This window comes from Acanthochromis polyacanthus, chromosome 3 (genome assembly GCF_021347895.1).
Source record: "Acanthochromis polyacanthus isolate Apoly-LR-REF ecotype Palm Island chromosome 3, KAUST_Apoly_ChrSc, whole genome shotgun sequence".
Classification (NCBI taxonomy): domain Eukaryota; kingdom Metazoa; phylum Chordata; class Actinopteri; family Pomacentridae; genus Acanthochromis; species Acanthochromis polyacanthus.
In genome coordinates this window covers 17,221,837-17,238,330 of record NC_067115.1, presented here as the reverse complement: position 1 = coordinate 17,238,330, position 16,494 = coordinate 17,221,837, and the positions used below count along the sequence as shown (strand labels likewise).

The following is a 16,494-nucleotide window of genomic DNA, read 5'->3' as shown; positions in this document are numbered from 1 at the left end:
GTTAATGGGCAGTAGAATGAAGCAACTGGCTGAAGTGCTATATTCTAAAAGATTTGTTAGTATTTCAATTTTTTTATTGTTTCTGGTTCAAACATCTCTTGCACAGCCTGGAGGTGTGTTTTGAACACACTGACCTTTTGAAAAGCAAACTATGGGTCCCATGAAGCTCAGTTCAGATGGTATGGTGTGTTGCTACGGAGTGTTGTGGTAGCCATGCTAGTTACGCGTTGCTTTGGAGTCTGAATGAATCACCAACAGTGTCAATGTAAAGCCCCATTTCACTCTCACAACTGTTTCTCAGTGCCTCAGGGGGTGAACCACTCATGCAGATACTGTCGGTTTAACTTCTCTGAATGTCACAAAGACAGGATTTGGATCTGAAATTCTTACATTTTGGCCCATTAGACTGAAGTCCAGATTTCCAATGATCTGTTTTTGTCCACCTACGTATAGACGATGTTGCAGGAGGCCATTAAAGCAAATCTGTGAGTCAGCAGTTAAATGCTAAACAAATGTAACATTGTAATTGACTGCAAGAGAAGAACTGTAAGACTCATTGAGTAATTCTGATTAGATAGAATATGAAAAAAACCTTAATGAATTTTACACAGGATTATTATTGTTTCTTTTTTAAATACTACTTGTTTTTCATATAATGTAGGTTGTGATATACCGCTATGAGCTTATTAGGTTTAAATTGTTCTATGGATTTTTTTTAGACAGAATGTAAAGCTTAGCTTGGAAAATCCAAACTGAATCTCCATGTAATCTCCTATCTCCATGTTAGGAGATACAGGAGAATCAGTTTGGCATTGGGCGAATTGAATCGCGTTTCCCTCCTGGGAAAGTTTGGTACGACTGTAGTGGGGGGCCAGTTGCCCCACTACGTAAGATCTATGTTTAACCTGATCACTCTATGTATTAACAACTGTGATTTAATTCTAAGTTCTAGGTCTGAAAATATCTAAGTCTCACCACAGAATCATCAAAGGAATCCAGGAGCCAAGTCTTCAGATGCCAAGAAGTAAAGTGTTTATTCTGTTTAATACAGGTCAAAACACTGAGAGAGGTTCCGGAAGCCCTCTGAACTTACTGTCTGACAACTGAACCCTTTAAACCCTCTGAGCAGAGGTCAGTTCACGCCCTTAACCCATCCCTCTTTTTGCCACTGCCAGCTGCCAGTATTGCATAATTTAAGGAAAGAGCGAATCTTTACTCCCTAATAATTTTAATTGGAAACTCGTGGGCGGCCGGCACTTTTCCCCATGGGAGGCAGCCTCCCCCAAATTTTCTCACACGAACACCTGCACCCTTATCTCCAAACAATGATTTTGTTGATCCTAGATCCTAGTTATCCTAGAGGAAACAACCTACAGGCTATCTGTAAACCATTTCAGTCAGAGGGCAAAGGGCCTGCACTCAGATACACACACAGACATAGATTTATTACAGCAGTGGATTAATTTTTCCACAACAGTCCCCCCTTGTGGCTCTTAAGAGAGCCACATATATTAACAAGCTGTAATCACATTCTCGGGGACATACCTTACCTATCCCAGACAATGAGGGTCACTTGATTGACAGAGGCTCAGTTACCGGAGCAACTGGGCAACAGAGTAAAGATACTAGATCCTAAATACTTGCTCTGTCAGAATCCCCCCGGGACTATCCCATCCTGAGGATTCAGTGATCGTCTTTGTCCGGCTTCCTAGCAACACGTGAGACATGACCAGGGAAACATCCTCTCAGACATGATTACTCTTGGCATCAAGTGTTTTATGAGACTGTACTTTCAATGGTGTCGAGAGGTAAAGTGCCTCGTCATGCGACACGTGAAGCAAAACAAAAAACACAAGCTAACTATACGTGGTGTAACTGTCAAATGAGTATATGTAGCACACAATAATCATGTGAATTGCACAGTATAGCAGAGAAAATGCCTATACAACCCAAATGCTACACCATAACTCTGTTATATCATCACATTTGAGTGCACATTGTCATTACCCCTATACTGTGATAACTAAATGCTAATCAAACTAAAACAACACATCAAATTAAAATCCAGTGAATAAAATGTAATACGTATATAGTGCTCCAGTGACTAACTATGTCAGTAGTAGTGAATGAATATAGTGCAAACACATCTAGTAAGTGTGGAGGTTAGGCAGATCAAATTGAATGTCTGACGAAAACAAGGTGTAGGTGTGTGGTGGAGGGAAGGTATGAGCCTGGAGTGATATAGTTTCTGTGCAATGTTTGGCTATACATGGAAAGTGGGTTTTTATGTTGCATGAGCAACCTGTTCCTTCCCAGAATTTAGCAACACAAAGCAATCCTATATGTATGGAATAATGTTCACTGTAAGCGCCCCAATAACCATGACGAGAAACACAGGAATCAATCACCATCACGTGCTGACAAACAACACGGAGAAGATAAATGGGTGTTGGGTGATCAGGATTAAGGCGAAATACTGAACGAAGAATGCGACGGTCATGGGATATTAGACGGTGTCTATCTCTTTGTGACATGCTGATTGGCCAGACAGGAGAAAATTTGTAGCAGATGGAAGTCCAATTATCTGTGAATAAAACACAAAACATAAACTAACTCTACATTAGTGAGTACTGCCATGAGTAGGTGTCACTATTTAATTCTAAATGTTTCGTTTACATGGGGTAAGATTATCATTTATGTCTAAAATGTCAGTGACACAAACATAGGCATATAGAATTTATCTGCTAAAGCCTAATTTAAACCTCCTTACAAAAAAAAAATACATCAAACATTCATGTGAACAAAATCAGTGATGGTTATACTTGTCTTATATTAGTCTTAAAACTATCAGTGATTATGTCAGTCATGTAATGCATAACCATATAATCACACATGCAACATACATGCAATACGTTCAAGAGACAAGCCTGCCACACCAGTCCCTGGTACACTTATGAGGTCACCCCTTTCTGTATTTTTATAGTAGGTTTTTTCTGCCCTGTTATGGGGTGGCCATTCGCCATGTCCCGCTACAGACATAAAATTGAACTCATCCAGCTATTTGAGAAAAATCGCAAATCCCCTAACCAAGTCATGCACAGACCTTATGGCCGGACTACATCATGGGACCTATGTCCACAGTGTACAACTTAATGCATAGTGTACTTTATAAAGTAATATTTCTCCTCTTCAATCATCCCCAATCATTAACACAGGCTTTGTGTTTTGTATTCTAACATGGCAATATGTCGACAACTGAGCAATATACAAGCATCATTACAGAATCTTCAGTATACATTAATCTCTTATTTTGTTGACAATAGTTTCATGGGTGTCTAGACTGAGGAGGGGGACCTTGAGCATTTGGGGGTTGCTGAGCCTGAGAGACCGCTCTCAGCTGTAGCACCCTTCCTTCCACCAGCATTGGCAACAGCTTCCCAGATTGATTTCCTATCATTTCTTCCATAGCTGCAATTGTTTTTGATTGACTCTGCAAACGCGAGTTGCAGAACTGGTTCAGTGCATTGTATTTGTGCACGGTGTCGTCTAGTGTGCGCTGCAATGTGACAATTTGGTGTTGCTGATCATCAACCTGAGCCTCCAGTTCAGCGTTTCGACGGTGCAAACGATCCAGTGTCAGTCGATCAATCTGTTGCAGGCTTCTGTAAAGGCGACTACTCTCGCGCTTCCTGATAACAGAGAATTGGCGTTTAGCCTTAGGTGTCAAACCTCTTTGCAGGATACTAAAAACATCTCTGGTCATGTTTGCGACCTCCTCGCAGAGTTCGTTGTAAGTAAAATGCTCAATGGGACGTCGTAGGCACTCAAACAGGTGAGCTCTGTCTGAGGCACTGTAGGTGACAGCTGGTGGCGGCAGAGCCCGCCTCTTAACCTGTCGCCTGGTAGATGGAGCCACTTCATTGGGCCACCCTCGTCCTGGTGATGTTGGCACATACTCCTCTTCCTCTGAATCTGGGGAAGGCACAGGTGATCTCGCCCTTGGATCATCCGGAGTCGTAGGTCCCGCATGCCTCGCCTCTGCTCTGTACACTTCTCCACTCGGCCCTGGCTCTGCAGGTCGTATCTCTGGTCTGGGCGCTGTGAGCAGGGTGTGAAGGATCCGAGAGCTCCCCGAGGCCTGTGGCTCCTCTGCTCTCGCCGTCGAACTGCCACCCTGAGCTCGACCTGGGGAAAGATAAGGACGAAAGAGGACAGGGGCAGGGGGCACCATGCCTGGCATCCATGCTGCTTCTGGCTCCCTAAGGGCTGGCCCGGCCCAATAGGCTGATGCTGGAGGCTTCTGCCAGCCGGAGTAATGGGCTTCCTCCATTTACAGTAGGTTGGGCAACACCTCTGGTGGTGGAATTCCCATTTCCTCATACAGCGACATGTCTTCATACTCCACCCTAGATACCATGTCAGCTTCGTGGTCATCGTCACATGTTGTTTCAGCATCATATGCTGATATTGTGTTATCTTGTTCTGTATACTGCACCTGCACTAATGGGAATTGTCCTGAGATCTTTTTAAACACCGTAGACACCATGAGGCGTAGTATTGGTACAATGCAACAAATCAAAATTACCACGATCAGGCAAAACACTCCAATTACTATTCCAATCATTTTTAGAGTGCTAAGCCACCCCCCTTTGGACAACCAGTCCCAAAAACTCTTCACCTGAGTATTCCAATTAGAATTTAGAACATGCTCGTCTCTCATTCTACGCATTTCATTCAGAACTCGTGTTACCATCAGCTGCTGTATGCAGCGGTATTTCAGTGCAGCACTCTTCTCCTATTTCCTCACAAACTCCTTGGTGTGGTGCCATTAAAGACTCTAAGACAAACCTGTTTTGAAGAGCCATTTTTGATGTAGCATGCAATTGTTCTCGTACTAAGGACAGACCCTTTATAGTATAATTAATAAACCTCTGTTGATTATACCAAAGAAGATTTATCCACCGGCTATTTCTAGCTACATATTGGGCATTAACTGCCTGTCCATACATAGGAACTGATCCTGCAACTCGTCCTGATTCTATCCATCCCGGGTGCACTGCTGCATGCTCATATGGTACCCCATATGGAACTTGGTCCCAACTAATGTATACCTCTCCCGAATTTCTCCAATCCCATCCATCCAATTTAATACTTCTCGTGGTTCTCCTTTTTGTGTTTCTTTTGTTTGGCTCTGGTGTGCTATTTCTGCTTCCTGTTCTATTCCTATTTTGCATTTGAGACCTACTTCTTCCTGGTCTTTTGGTGCTTCTTGGTGTAGGGAGGGGTTCTGCTTCCTGTAAACGGTTAGGCCTCTGGGCTATTATTGACAACTGTCCCGTAAGCATTAGGGGTGCACATATTCCTTCCCATCCCGATGGCAATTGTGTTAACAATGTATCATTCTGATTACATGTCCAATAGATATCACCTAGTGGGACAGTGCCATCCAATTTAGGTATACAGTATTCCTGCACAAAAGTTCTATTCAGTTGATAAATTATACATTCCCCATTTGGTACGACCTGAGCACACCTTAAGCGGGAATTGGTTCCTGACTTACATATTTTAACTGCTGCAGCCGCTGAACCATACGTTGTGGAAATGCTGTAGGAGTGGCTGTAGCACTGCACCAACCCTGCCGAGTCCCACATGCTGGTTGTTGTTCTTTTTGTGACGGCCTCCAACTCTGCCCCTTTCGCTATACAGAATGGAAAAACCATATCATCAAACTGTTGCACCACTGGAGGCAATACACTTGATACATCATATTCATTATTTGTAATGTATTGTGGGCAGATACTATGATCTCCAGACCAACGCCAGTTGTACTCACTTGCCATGTGCATAGCGCAATTAGCAAAACACCTGTCTGGATCCAAACAATCACCTATTTTGCTCCCTGGCAATATTTTGAATTGAGGGATCCTTCTGGCATTGTAACAGACTATACAGTTCTGTCGTGTTAATCCTTTAGCTATATACATTGTTTGTGCTGAAAATTTCAACCACTGCGCAAACATATTTGTGTCCCATTTAGCAGTTTTTAGTTTTTCCAAATCTCTCTTGTGACGGTTACCATCATTCAATTGCACTTTTCTTTTGGCCTCTTCTAGTGGCATCTTTTGTCCTGGTCTGTGACATGTGGTATATGTACACCTTACCATTATAGTCACCATCCCCTCTCCATGGCATTCTTTAGCTCTTGGGTAACCTATCCAGTGCTCACTTACTGGTTCAGAATCAACAAAAACAGTTATTAAAGCATGGTCATAAGCATTAATCTTCACATAATTCACAATTAACCTTTGATCATTCCATTCTACACCCTTTGAGTTAGTCACTAGAGTAGTCATTGCCATAGCACATGTTTGTAGTGAGTTTGATGAGTGTCCACTGTCCTCAGGGACAGTCAACAGTAGCTCCCCCCTTGCGAACCCACCAAGGGTTAGCACCCAGAGGAAAAAGAGATTAGTCAGAGTCTGAGTCCAGCCAGACACGCTGACCCTCAGATGAGAGTAGTTAGCACAGAATGCAAGCGAAGAAGGGGAAGAGTCAGGCACGGAGGGGGCAGCCCCGGAGGGCAGCTGTCCACTGGGGCCCGCTCGAGGGAAGGAAGGAGGGAATCCCGCTCCATCAGAGCTGCTTTGAGAGGAGAATGGGGAGTCCACAGCAGGACTGTCAGTCTCTGGAGAAGCTGGAGAAACAACTGCACCATCAGTGTCTGTAGTGGTTGGGGAGACATAACCAATGCGAGTGGGGTGTTTATACCCTTTTTGGGGACAGCGTGCCAGCAGTCGTGCAGACCTTCGCTGCCCTTGTGGCGAGGAGGGCGCACCACTCACTGCAGGTGAGCAAGAACGTGAGCGGCTGGGGGCGCTGTGTGCTGCCCCTTCAGCATGCAACGGTGGCGTAGTTAGAGCAAGCTGGTCAGGGTGATGACCAGGTGGCTCAAGCGGACGATGGGGAGCGCAGTGATTACGATGGAACCAGTAGGGCTTACCTTCGACTTTTAGAGCAGTCGGAGTGGCAAGAACAACTGTGAACGGTCCGTCTCTACGTGGCTCGTTCCAGTGCCGTCTGAACACTCTTATGAACACCTGGTCGCCCACCTGGATGTCACGCTTGTCGAGCGGGATCTGAGTCTCGTCCTTGTTGTTAGCCTCCTTCACCTGTTGGAAGATAAGTCTGTGGATCTTAGTTAAAGATCTCAAATAATTACCCAACTCCTGCTGCAGTTGAGGTAGTGAGGGGCCTTCCACCGGGCCCCTGTGCTGTGGCACAGGCATAGGACGTCCTGTAAGCATTTCATGCGGGGTTAAATGGGTTAGTCTGTTAGTTTGTGAACGCATTGCCATTAAGGCAATAGGCAGAGCATCAACCCAGGTTAACCTGCCATCACTGTCAGCTATGATTTTGGCTATTTTTGTCTTCAGGATTCCGTTGGCGCGCTCAACGGAGCCCTGTGACTGAGGATGGTAAACACAGCCAAATTTCTGCTTAATATGGAGTAGTTTAAATGTTTCTTTTACCACTCTGGAAACAAAATGAGGACGACTATCTGATGAAATAGTGTCAGGCAGACCAAACCTAGGAAATACCTCAGTACAAAGAAACGTAGCTACCACTTTACTGTCACATGTTGTGGAGGCACAGGCCTCCACCCAACGACTGAATCTATACACAACAACCAAAATGTACCTTTGTCTCCGTACACGATGAATCATGTCAATGAAATCCATCATAAGATGTTTAAAGGGTCCCTCAGGGACAGGAATATGAGCAATTGGGTGTGTGAACATCTTTCTAACATTGTATTTTGAACAATGAGGACACAGTGAGAGTTCCCTGTCAACTGCCGCTGCCATATAAGGTGACCACCATACAGCCTGTAGTTTCTGCAACACCTGAACTCTAGAACAGTGATCTGGCTCATGCATGATCTTAATAGCTACGTTCAATAGTGACAATGGCATAACAAAATGACCATGAGCACTTCTCCACAAACCCTCATGTGGGGCAGCCGTCCGAATGGCCCCCCTTTGCAACCATAAGCGTTTTTCTGCCTCAGGAGCTGCTGTTTGGGCATCAATTAAAGATTGAAGGTTAGTTATAGGATCACAATCCTGTGCAGTCAACAATGGGCCCTGTATAGTTTGTCCTGTGGCCTGTTTTGCGGCTTCATCTGCCAAGTTGTTGCCCTGGGCGACCAATGATGTGCTATTTTGATGGGCTGCACACTTAACTATGGCTAACTCTGACGGTAGCTGCATGGCCATAATCAAGTCTGCCACAGCCTGGCCATGAAGCACTGGAGTTCCATCAGCACGAACAAAACCTCTCTGTTTCCAAATGCTAGCATTGATGTGACAAACTCCATATGCATAGGCACTGTCTGTGTAAATGGTCGCACGCTTACCAGCCGCTAAACGACATGCTGTAGTTAAAGCCTTGATTTCTGCTAATTGGGCGGAGCATGGTTGTTCTACAGCTACCATCAATAATGTTTCAAAGGTGTTATCTGGATTTAACTGAACTACACCATAACCTGCTTTGATGCCGGTCACGTCACGAATACAAGATCCATCCACAAACAAAATGAGATCTGATGGAATGGGCTGATTGTAAAGATTGTCGCGTACTTTCATAAAGGCTTCTGATTCTTGTAAACAGTCATGTGGGGTTCCTTCAGTTGGAAGGACCATTCTAGTGGCTGGATTGACAGTTGTACATCTTTGAATGGTTAGTTCAGATCCTGAAAGCAAAACCTCATAGCCAGTGCGTCTGGCTTGTGTTATAACAAAGCGTGGTCCTGTCAATAAGGCATGCAGTTGATGTGATGTGTACAGTGTTACAGGGTGACCCATAGTTATGACCTGAGCTTTTTTGTAAGCAAAGGCTGCTGCGGCCAGACCTTGATAACAAGGAGGCAGGCCTTCTTCTACTGCATCTTGCTTAGTGTTGTAATAAGCAATAGGTTGCTTTCCTGTAGAAGAATCTTGCATTAGTACAGCACAAGCATAACCTTGACGCTCTGCTACATAAAGATGAAACAATTTACTGTAGTCTGGATTAGCCAAAGCCGGAGCTGTCTGCATATCATGCTTTAAGGATTGGAATGCACCTTCTGCCTCTGTGGTCCACTGGAGTTTTGTTGACTGATTAGCTTGTCCTGCTGCGCGGATGAGTGCTCTTAATGGAGCCGCTTTAATAGCATAATCACATATCCATGGCCTGCTGTAGCCTGTTATCCCTAGAAAAGTCAGCATTTGGCCTACTGTCTGAGGTTTTGGAGTTTTAAGTATGGCCTCTATTTGAGATGGAGCTATGCATCGTTTATCTCCACTCAATTGTCTGCCTAAGTACTCTACAGACTTCTGGCAGAACTGCAATTTCTTTTTGCTGACCTTGTGACCTCCTTCTGCTAAGGCTTTGAGGAGAGTGACGGAGTCTTTTTCACACTGTTCTTTTGTTTCTGAGCAGATCAAGATGTCATCCACATACATTAATGTAGTTGACTGCATGTCTACATGGCTTAGGTCATTGGCCAGTACTCGATTGAATATGGATGGAGAATGAACAAAACCCTGTGGCAACCGTGTGTATGTGTATTGCTCTCCTTTATAGGTAAAAGCAAACAGATATTGCGATGATTGATGAACGGGTACACTGAAAAAAGCAGAACACAGATCTATGACTGTGTACCACTTGGTGTTTGGCGGTATATTGGACAATAGAGTGTGAGGGTCAGGAACTATTTGGTTTTCTTCTGTGATGATGGCATTAATAGCTCTGAGGTCATGCACCAGTCTATAATCATTACTTCCTGGTTTTCGGATTGGGAAAATAGGTGTGTTGCAGGGGCTCCTAACTTTAACTAGGACTCCTGCTTCTAGTAATCCAGCTATTATGGGTCTAATACCCTCTGTGGCATCATATTTCAGTGGATATTGTTTCTGGTAAGGCAGTCTGGTTCCTTCTTTAATTTGAAACTGCAATGGTTCAGCTGATTTGACTAGACCTACATCAGTTTTATGTTCTGACCAGACATGCGATGGAACTTGTTCTAACAAAGGTACATGTTCTTCTGAAATGACCATCTGCTTTCTTGCTTCTTTTGGTAACATTACTTTTTCAGCTATAGCCTCATCTGCATCGGTACATTGAATTTTCAAATAGAGCCCGTCAGGAGATACACTGAGAAATTTACAGTCTGTTGGAATCCAGTTTTTTATTTGTTGGCTTTGGCGCATCATTGGTCCTAAATCATGTGATTCATGTCCTTCTGCAATAAGCAAAGTAATGTGTGGTACCGATTCAGGCACTTGAAACCAGTCACTCATTTCTTCTGTAAGTCTTACTTTCGCTGCAGTGCCTTGAGGTCCCACAATGATGTCTTGATATTGTAGAATAGTGGTAGTGTTATTGATTACCTCATCCCAGCAGTCATCGTAGTCACCATAGCTTTGATGTTCGTCGTATAGCATGGTGCAATGTAGAGGCAGCGCTGGTTCTCGAGCTGCATTGTATTGATGCATTACCAGTGGCTTCCAGGTTTCCCAAGACTGAGTGAGGTGAGAGACTGGTGTGGTGAGTCTGGTCCAGTACACACGTGCATCCTTCATTTGCTCATTCTGTTGAGAGTCTGATGCAGTTAGTAGGGGCATGATAGGTGTTGCATTTGTAGCATCATCAGTAGCATCATCATCTGACACCTCAAAGTACACTCCATCAGGTGAACACATTATTTTTGCATTGAGTTTGCACAGTACATCTCTTCCTAGCAGATTTATGGGAGTGTCTGTGGAATATAGTAGAGGTGCACATACTATTTTATTTCCAATCTGCATTGGCACTGGCTCGGTTAGGGGAGTAATTTGTTCTTTCCCAGAGAAACCTATTGTTCGAATTTTTGATGAGGATAGGGGCAGACCTGCCCCTCCCCTGCCAATACATGAGTAAGTTGCTCCTGTGTCCACCATGAAGACATATTGACGGTCATGTATGGCAACTTTTATTTTGGGTTCACTTTGTGGATGTTGTGTTAGTACTGGTGCGATTACCTCCCCTTGTGGTTCCTCTGGGCCTCCCTATTGCCAGTTTGCTGCTGGTCCCATCCATGGATTGGAGATGTTGGCGTTGCTGGGACAGTTTCTCTGCATGTGTCCATTTCCCCCACATCCCCAGCATTGCAGTTGTTGCTGACCTGATGTGGCAGTGACACCAACCTGTGGCTGCTGCTGAGGTTGATATGGACGCTGTAGTGGATACGGTCTTCTCCACCTTCCTCGCTGCATGGGTCCCCCACGGAAATTGGGTCTTCCTCTTCCCTGTGTGGAGTACCCTGCCGGTCCTCCTTGGTTGAGGTGCACATGAATGGGTGGGGCCTGTGAAGGTTGAGTCTGGACAGACTGAACAGGCTGCTGTACAGGAGTATAAGAAGGAAGGTTAGTAGAATGTTGAGGCTGTTGCACCTGGGGTTGTTGCATACCAGCAGCATACACTGGAGCTTGGATTACTGCTGCGGTTGTTGACTCAGGCTTGGCTCCTTCTGCCTTTACTTCAGGTGCTACAACTGTCACTGCTGCTTGATGTTGAGCTTTTTCTTTGTCTTTCTTCTGCTTGTCAGTTCTCCTATCTGCAGCTGTGTTAGCTTATTTGCTAGCTGTTTGCTTTGTTCTTCTGCAGCCTTCTGTTCGTTTCTATAAACTTCAACAAAATGCACAATATGTTCAGAGAACACCGGCCAGTCCATCTTCAACAAACCCACCACCCCATTCAATTTCTCTTGTACAGGTTTAGGCGTGGCATTTTTGACATAAAGCAGAAACAATGCTTTTGATGACTCATTACTGTTCCATTCTGCTCCTGTCTGTAGCTTCCAGGTTCTCTGATAGTTCTGTAGGAACTGCAGAGGATTCTCATCTTGTCCCAGGGTCTGCTTCTCCAGTTTGGATGGATCCCTTCTCGAGGGGTAGGCTTTTCTCAGAGCCTCCCATACCTGTGTTCGAATGGCATTAAAAGGTGTGTCATCATATGCATGTGAACACATTATTCCACCTACTTTTGCATCCATGCAAACTTCCAGAGTCGTTGTTCTTCCAGCTACTTTCACCAACAGAGCCTTTAAGTCCCCCACTGCCAACTTTATTCCAGCTGTCTGTTCTTCAAAGGCAGAAATCCAGACCTCTGCGCCTTCTGTCAGCATAGGAAGACGGTTATTTAACCCCGTTAAATCCATGAAGCCCCATGGGACGTACCTTTCTTGATTACAGGGCCCCTTGGCCAGCAGAGGATATTGTGGAGCTGCAGTCTCTGTCTTTCCTTTGGGATTAGATGGAGTCCTTTTTCTCCCACACCGGAAGGAAACAGTTCTGCTTCGTAGTTTCAGGTGTCTAGGAGTAGGAGGTTCAGACAACAATGCAATGTTCACATCATAATGTTTACTCACAGGGTCGTCTGAGTCTGAGTCTTCTTCCTCCTCCTCTGGTTCCTCTGTATCCAGGACTTCCTGTTCTCTCTCACAGTCCGATTCGTAGTCGTCCCGGCTTAAGCTGCGTTGGACCGATGCTGCATGTCTTCCCACACAATTTGTCAGTGTTTCCCTGCCTGGGCTGCTCCCTTTTTTACTGTCGTCTTCTGATTCCAAAGCTTCCAATTTCTTATCTACTTGCTTTTTCATCTCTTTTATTATACTTTCTGTCTCTGACCATCTCTGTGAGATGCGTTCTGCACTTGCATCTATCTTTTCTTGAGCCTTTCTAATTCTTTCCTCATATGCATGAAGTTGTAGGAGATGTTCTTTCTCCTTTTGTTCATGTTCCTCCCAATATGTTCTTTCTCTCTCTCTTTCTCCCACTTCCTGCTCCTGCTCTGAAGACACTTTGCTCAATGGGGTTGATGCTGCCAGTGGACGAGACACACAACCAGAATCATCCCTCAGAACATCAATGCCATAAGGCACTTTGTATTTTTCTTCATTCATTTGTTCCATGGCTTTCCTAATGCTGTCCTCTGACCCCCTGTCTTCTCTCATTGTAACTCTTCTCTGATAATGGGGTTCAGTGTGTGTGGTTTCGGTTTTTTGGGATGTACTTTTTGATGTTGCATCTTTTTTATCAAACATCTGTACTGTCAGAGTTCCTGTTATTTCTCCATCCATTTCAGGAGAACGTAAGGGAAATTGTCCCTTAGCCTCTGTATTGTAAGGAGGTGGCAGAGGCGGAGCTGAAGCCGCCTGCATTGCCATTTGTCTATGTGCTCCTTCATATTTAAAATGCTGTAAAATTTCTCTCTGCTCAGAGTTTTTCAGTCTTTTCTTTTGATGCTTTTGGTCATTTAATTTGTCACTTCTCCTCAATTCGTTTTCCACGCGGTCACAGCACCTTAAATTAAAAGTGCCCTCTAATGGCCATTTATCTTGTCCTCCTGTAAATTTATTCCATTTTCTCATGCAGCTCTTTATTTTCCTCTTCTGGGTAGGATGCTGTAGCATAATCAGTTCAGCAGGCGTCAGCTGATCATCAGACAGTTTGCTTTGTTTAGTCCCCATTATTCTTATAATAATGACTTATTGTATTTTAAAATGCTCCAATTTCAGCCAAGTCAGACAACAGCAAACATCAGCTGCAGTTTCTTTTAATAAATCCTGTTTCTTTTCCCTTTATTTGTGCAGCAGCCCTTGCTGCAAAATGTGTGTGTGTGTTTCTGCTTTAGCGAGGATCACTCTGTAAGTATCCCTATAAATGCGAAAAATTATTATTATTTATTTATTTATTTATTTTTTATTTTTTTTTGAAAGTGAGGGCCTATAAGCCGGACTTCACTAGGTTTCTGATGAAATTGCAGCTAAAAGGCTATTTACCTGCACTAAATTTTTGAAATATAGCAGTAAGGGTAATAATCACCCATCTAAATGTGTGTCCCCACCTAAATACCTTTATAAGAATGTGTGTGTATCCATGTGTGCGTGTGAGTTTGCGTGTGTGAATGAGTGTGTGTGTGTATATGTGTGTGTGCGTGTGTGTGAGTTTGAGTGTGTGTGTGTGTGTGTGAGTGAGTGTGTGAGTGAGTGTGTGTGTATGTGTGTGTTGAGGTGCGCGTGTGTGTAGGCGAGTGCGCGGATACGCGCAAGAATGTGTGTGGGTGTGTGCACTAGCGTGTGTGTGCGTATATGTGTGCCAGTGAATGTGTGTGAGTGTACGCTAGTGTGTGTGTGTCAAAACTCTGCCAACAGGCAGCCTATTCAAGCAGCCCCTCCTTTCGCGCTCGCCCTGAAACTCAGAGGCAGGGAAAAAACATTTTTTTTCCAACAGCCCCTCCTTTCGCGCTCACTGTTGAAAATCAAAGGGAGTGAAAAAAAAAACTTTTTTTTCTTCCTTGTGTACACTGCTATTTCTACACCTATCTACACCTATTTACAGACATTCCTATGTTACTCCTTGCATTCATTAAACACTTATTTTAATCATTTCATCCTCACACATCAACTTCATATGATTTTTAAACCAGTTATACTTATTTACATTTATAGTTCCTTTGTACATATGTACACGGCCTTTAATCTAAACTACTATGCGCACCTATTTTTTCTGGGACTACATTCCCTGGCAGCCATCCATCAGCTGCTATTTTTTCCTCCGCGGGAGTCGCTTTCAACCGGACAAGCGACGTATTTTCTCTATCACTTCTCTATCTACTATCGCCCAATTCTCAGATGGCGACTGACCTCTGACCCTCATTTGATCAGAGCTCTGTCAACGTGGGATTGCTAGGATAACCGTAGCAACTGACGTCTGCCACGCAGTAGTTCAAATATAACTCAGTTTCAACATCTCTATTCCTCTACTATCGCCCAATTCTCTGATGGCGACTGACCTCTGACCCTCATTTGATCAGAGCTCTGTCAACGTGGCATTGCTAGGATAACCGTAGCAACTGACGTCTGCCACGCAGTAGATAAATTTTAACTCAGTTTCAACACTTCTTTTCAACAACACAAACAGACAAACACAAACAGTACATACATACTTGCACTCCGAGGCCTGACTCCTGGACTCACAGGTTCTTTCTTTTAATTATATTTACTTTATCAATTTTATTATTTCTATAACGCTTCTAGGTTTTTTGAAAGCAATTTGACCGTACTGGTGGCCCAGTAGCTCAGGCACTAGGTCAAAAACCACCCAAAATAATTTGGAATCAAAAAAGAATTTTTCTCACCTTCTGGTGGCTTATTTTGGGCCCTTTGGGTGATTTCCAAGCCTCCGCCCGAGCCGCCGGGTCTCCAGTCGTCCCCGCTTCCTCCTGGGCTGGACTCGCCAATTGTAGTGGGGGACCAGTTGCCCCACTACGTAAGATCTATGTTTAACCTGATCACTCTATGTATTAACAACTGTGATTTAATTCTAAGTTCTAGGTCTGAAAATATCTAAGTCTCACCACAGAATCATCAAAGGAATCCAGGAGCCAAGTCTTCAGATGCCAAGAAGTAAAGTGTTTATTCTGTTTAATACAGGTCAAAACACTGAGAGAGGTTCCGGAAGCCCTCTGAACTTACTGTCTGACAACTGAACCCTTTAAACCCTCTGAGCAGAGGTCAGTTCACGCCCTTAACCCATCCCTCTTTTTGCCACTGCCAGCTGCCAGTATTGCATAATTTAAGGAAAGAGCGAATCTTTACTCCCTAATAATTTTAATTGGAAACTCGTGGGCGGCCGGCACTTTTCCCCATGGGAGGCAGCCTCCCCCAAATTTTCTCACACGAACACCTGTACCCTTATCTCCAAACAATAATTTTGTTGATACTGGCAGTTATCCTAGAGGAAACAACCTACAGGCTATCTGTAAACCATTTCAGTCAGAGGGCAAAGGGCCTGCACCCAGATACACACACAGACATAGATTTATTACAGCAGTGGATTAATTTTTCCACAACACGACCAATCATAGCACAGGAGGCGGGAGTTAATGCTGCGTCAGCTTCAGCGCCTGGATTATCCATAAAACACCTGCGCACCTTAAATTTAGAAATTTGGTTTGTGGCCTGTATGAAAACATAAATAGCTGTGTTCTTCTTCCAAATGCTTCTACTCCAAGCTTTAAGGTTGATGTTGGTATCCCGCAAGGTTGCCCAATTTCTCCCTACTTATTTCTTCTGGTTACTGAGATCTTATCCATTTGTATTAAACAAAGCGATGATATTCAAAAACTTAATGTACTGGGTACAGAAATTGTGATCAGCCAATTAACTGATGACACAACATTATTTTAAAAAAATAAGGAACAGTTCCCAAAAGTAATTGAAAAAATTGGAAAATTCTCTAAAGCTTCAAGGATTACGTTTAAACATTAAGAAGTGTGAAATTTTTTCTCTTCATGACACCACTGTAAAAGAAATATGTGGCATACCTGTGAAATCAGAGATCAAATATTTTGGTATCCAACTCAGTAAAGACAAAAAAATATGTCAAACTATCAACATTGAGACAAAACTCA

General features: G+C 43.8%; 2 protein-coding genes across 2 annotated transcripts; both read right to left on the bottom strand.

Moving 5' to 3' along the window:
- Positions 1–1,009: 1,009 nt before the first annotated feature.
- LOC127533090 (uncharacterized) lies at positions 1,010–13,316 on the bottom strand. The gene is made up of 2 exons (XM_051945285.1): positions 12,258–13,316; positions 1,010–11,998 (listed from the first exon to the last, which is right to left on the bottom strand). Exons 1-2 carry the CDS (start codon positions 13,244–13,246, stop codon positions 11,983–11,985), a joined length of 1,005 nt encoding a protein of 334 aa, XP_051801245.1. The 5' UTR covers positions 13,247–13,316; the 3' UTR covers positions 1,010–11,982.
- On the bottom strand, positions 1,010–15,534 carry LOC127533089 (uncharacterized). The gene is made up of 2 exons (XM_051945279.1): positions 15,439–15,534; positions 1,010–7,169 (listed from the first exon to the last, which is right to left on the bottom strand). Exon 2 carries the CDS (start codon positions 6,357–6,359, stop codon positions 4,731–4,733), a length of 1,629 nt encoding a protein of 542 aa, XP_051801239.1. The 5' UTR covers positions 6,360–7,169; positions 15,439–15,534; the 3' UTR covers positions 1,010–4,730.
- Between the last annotated feature and the right edge of the window lie 960 nt (positions 15,535–16,494).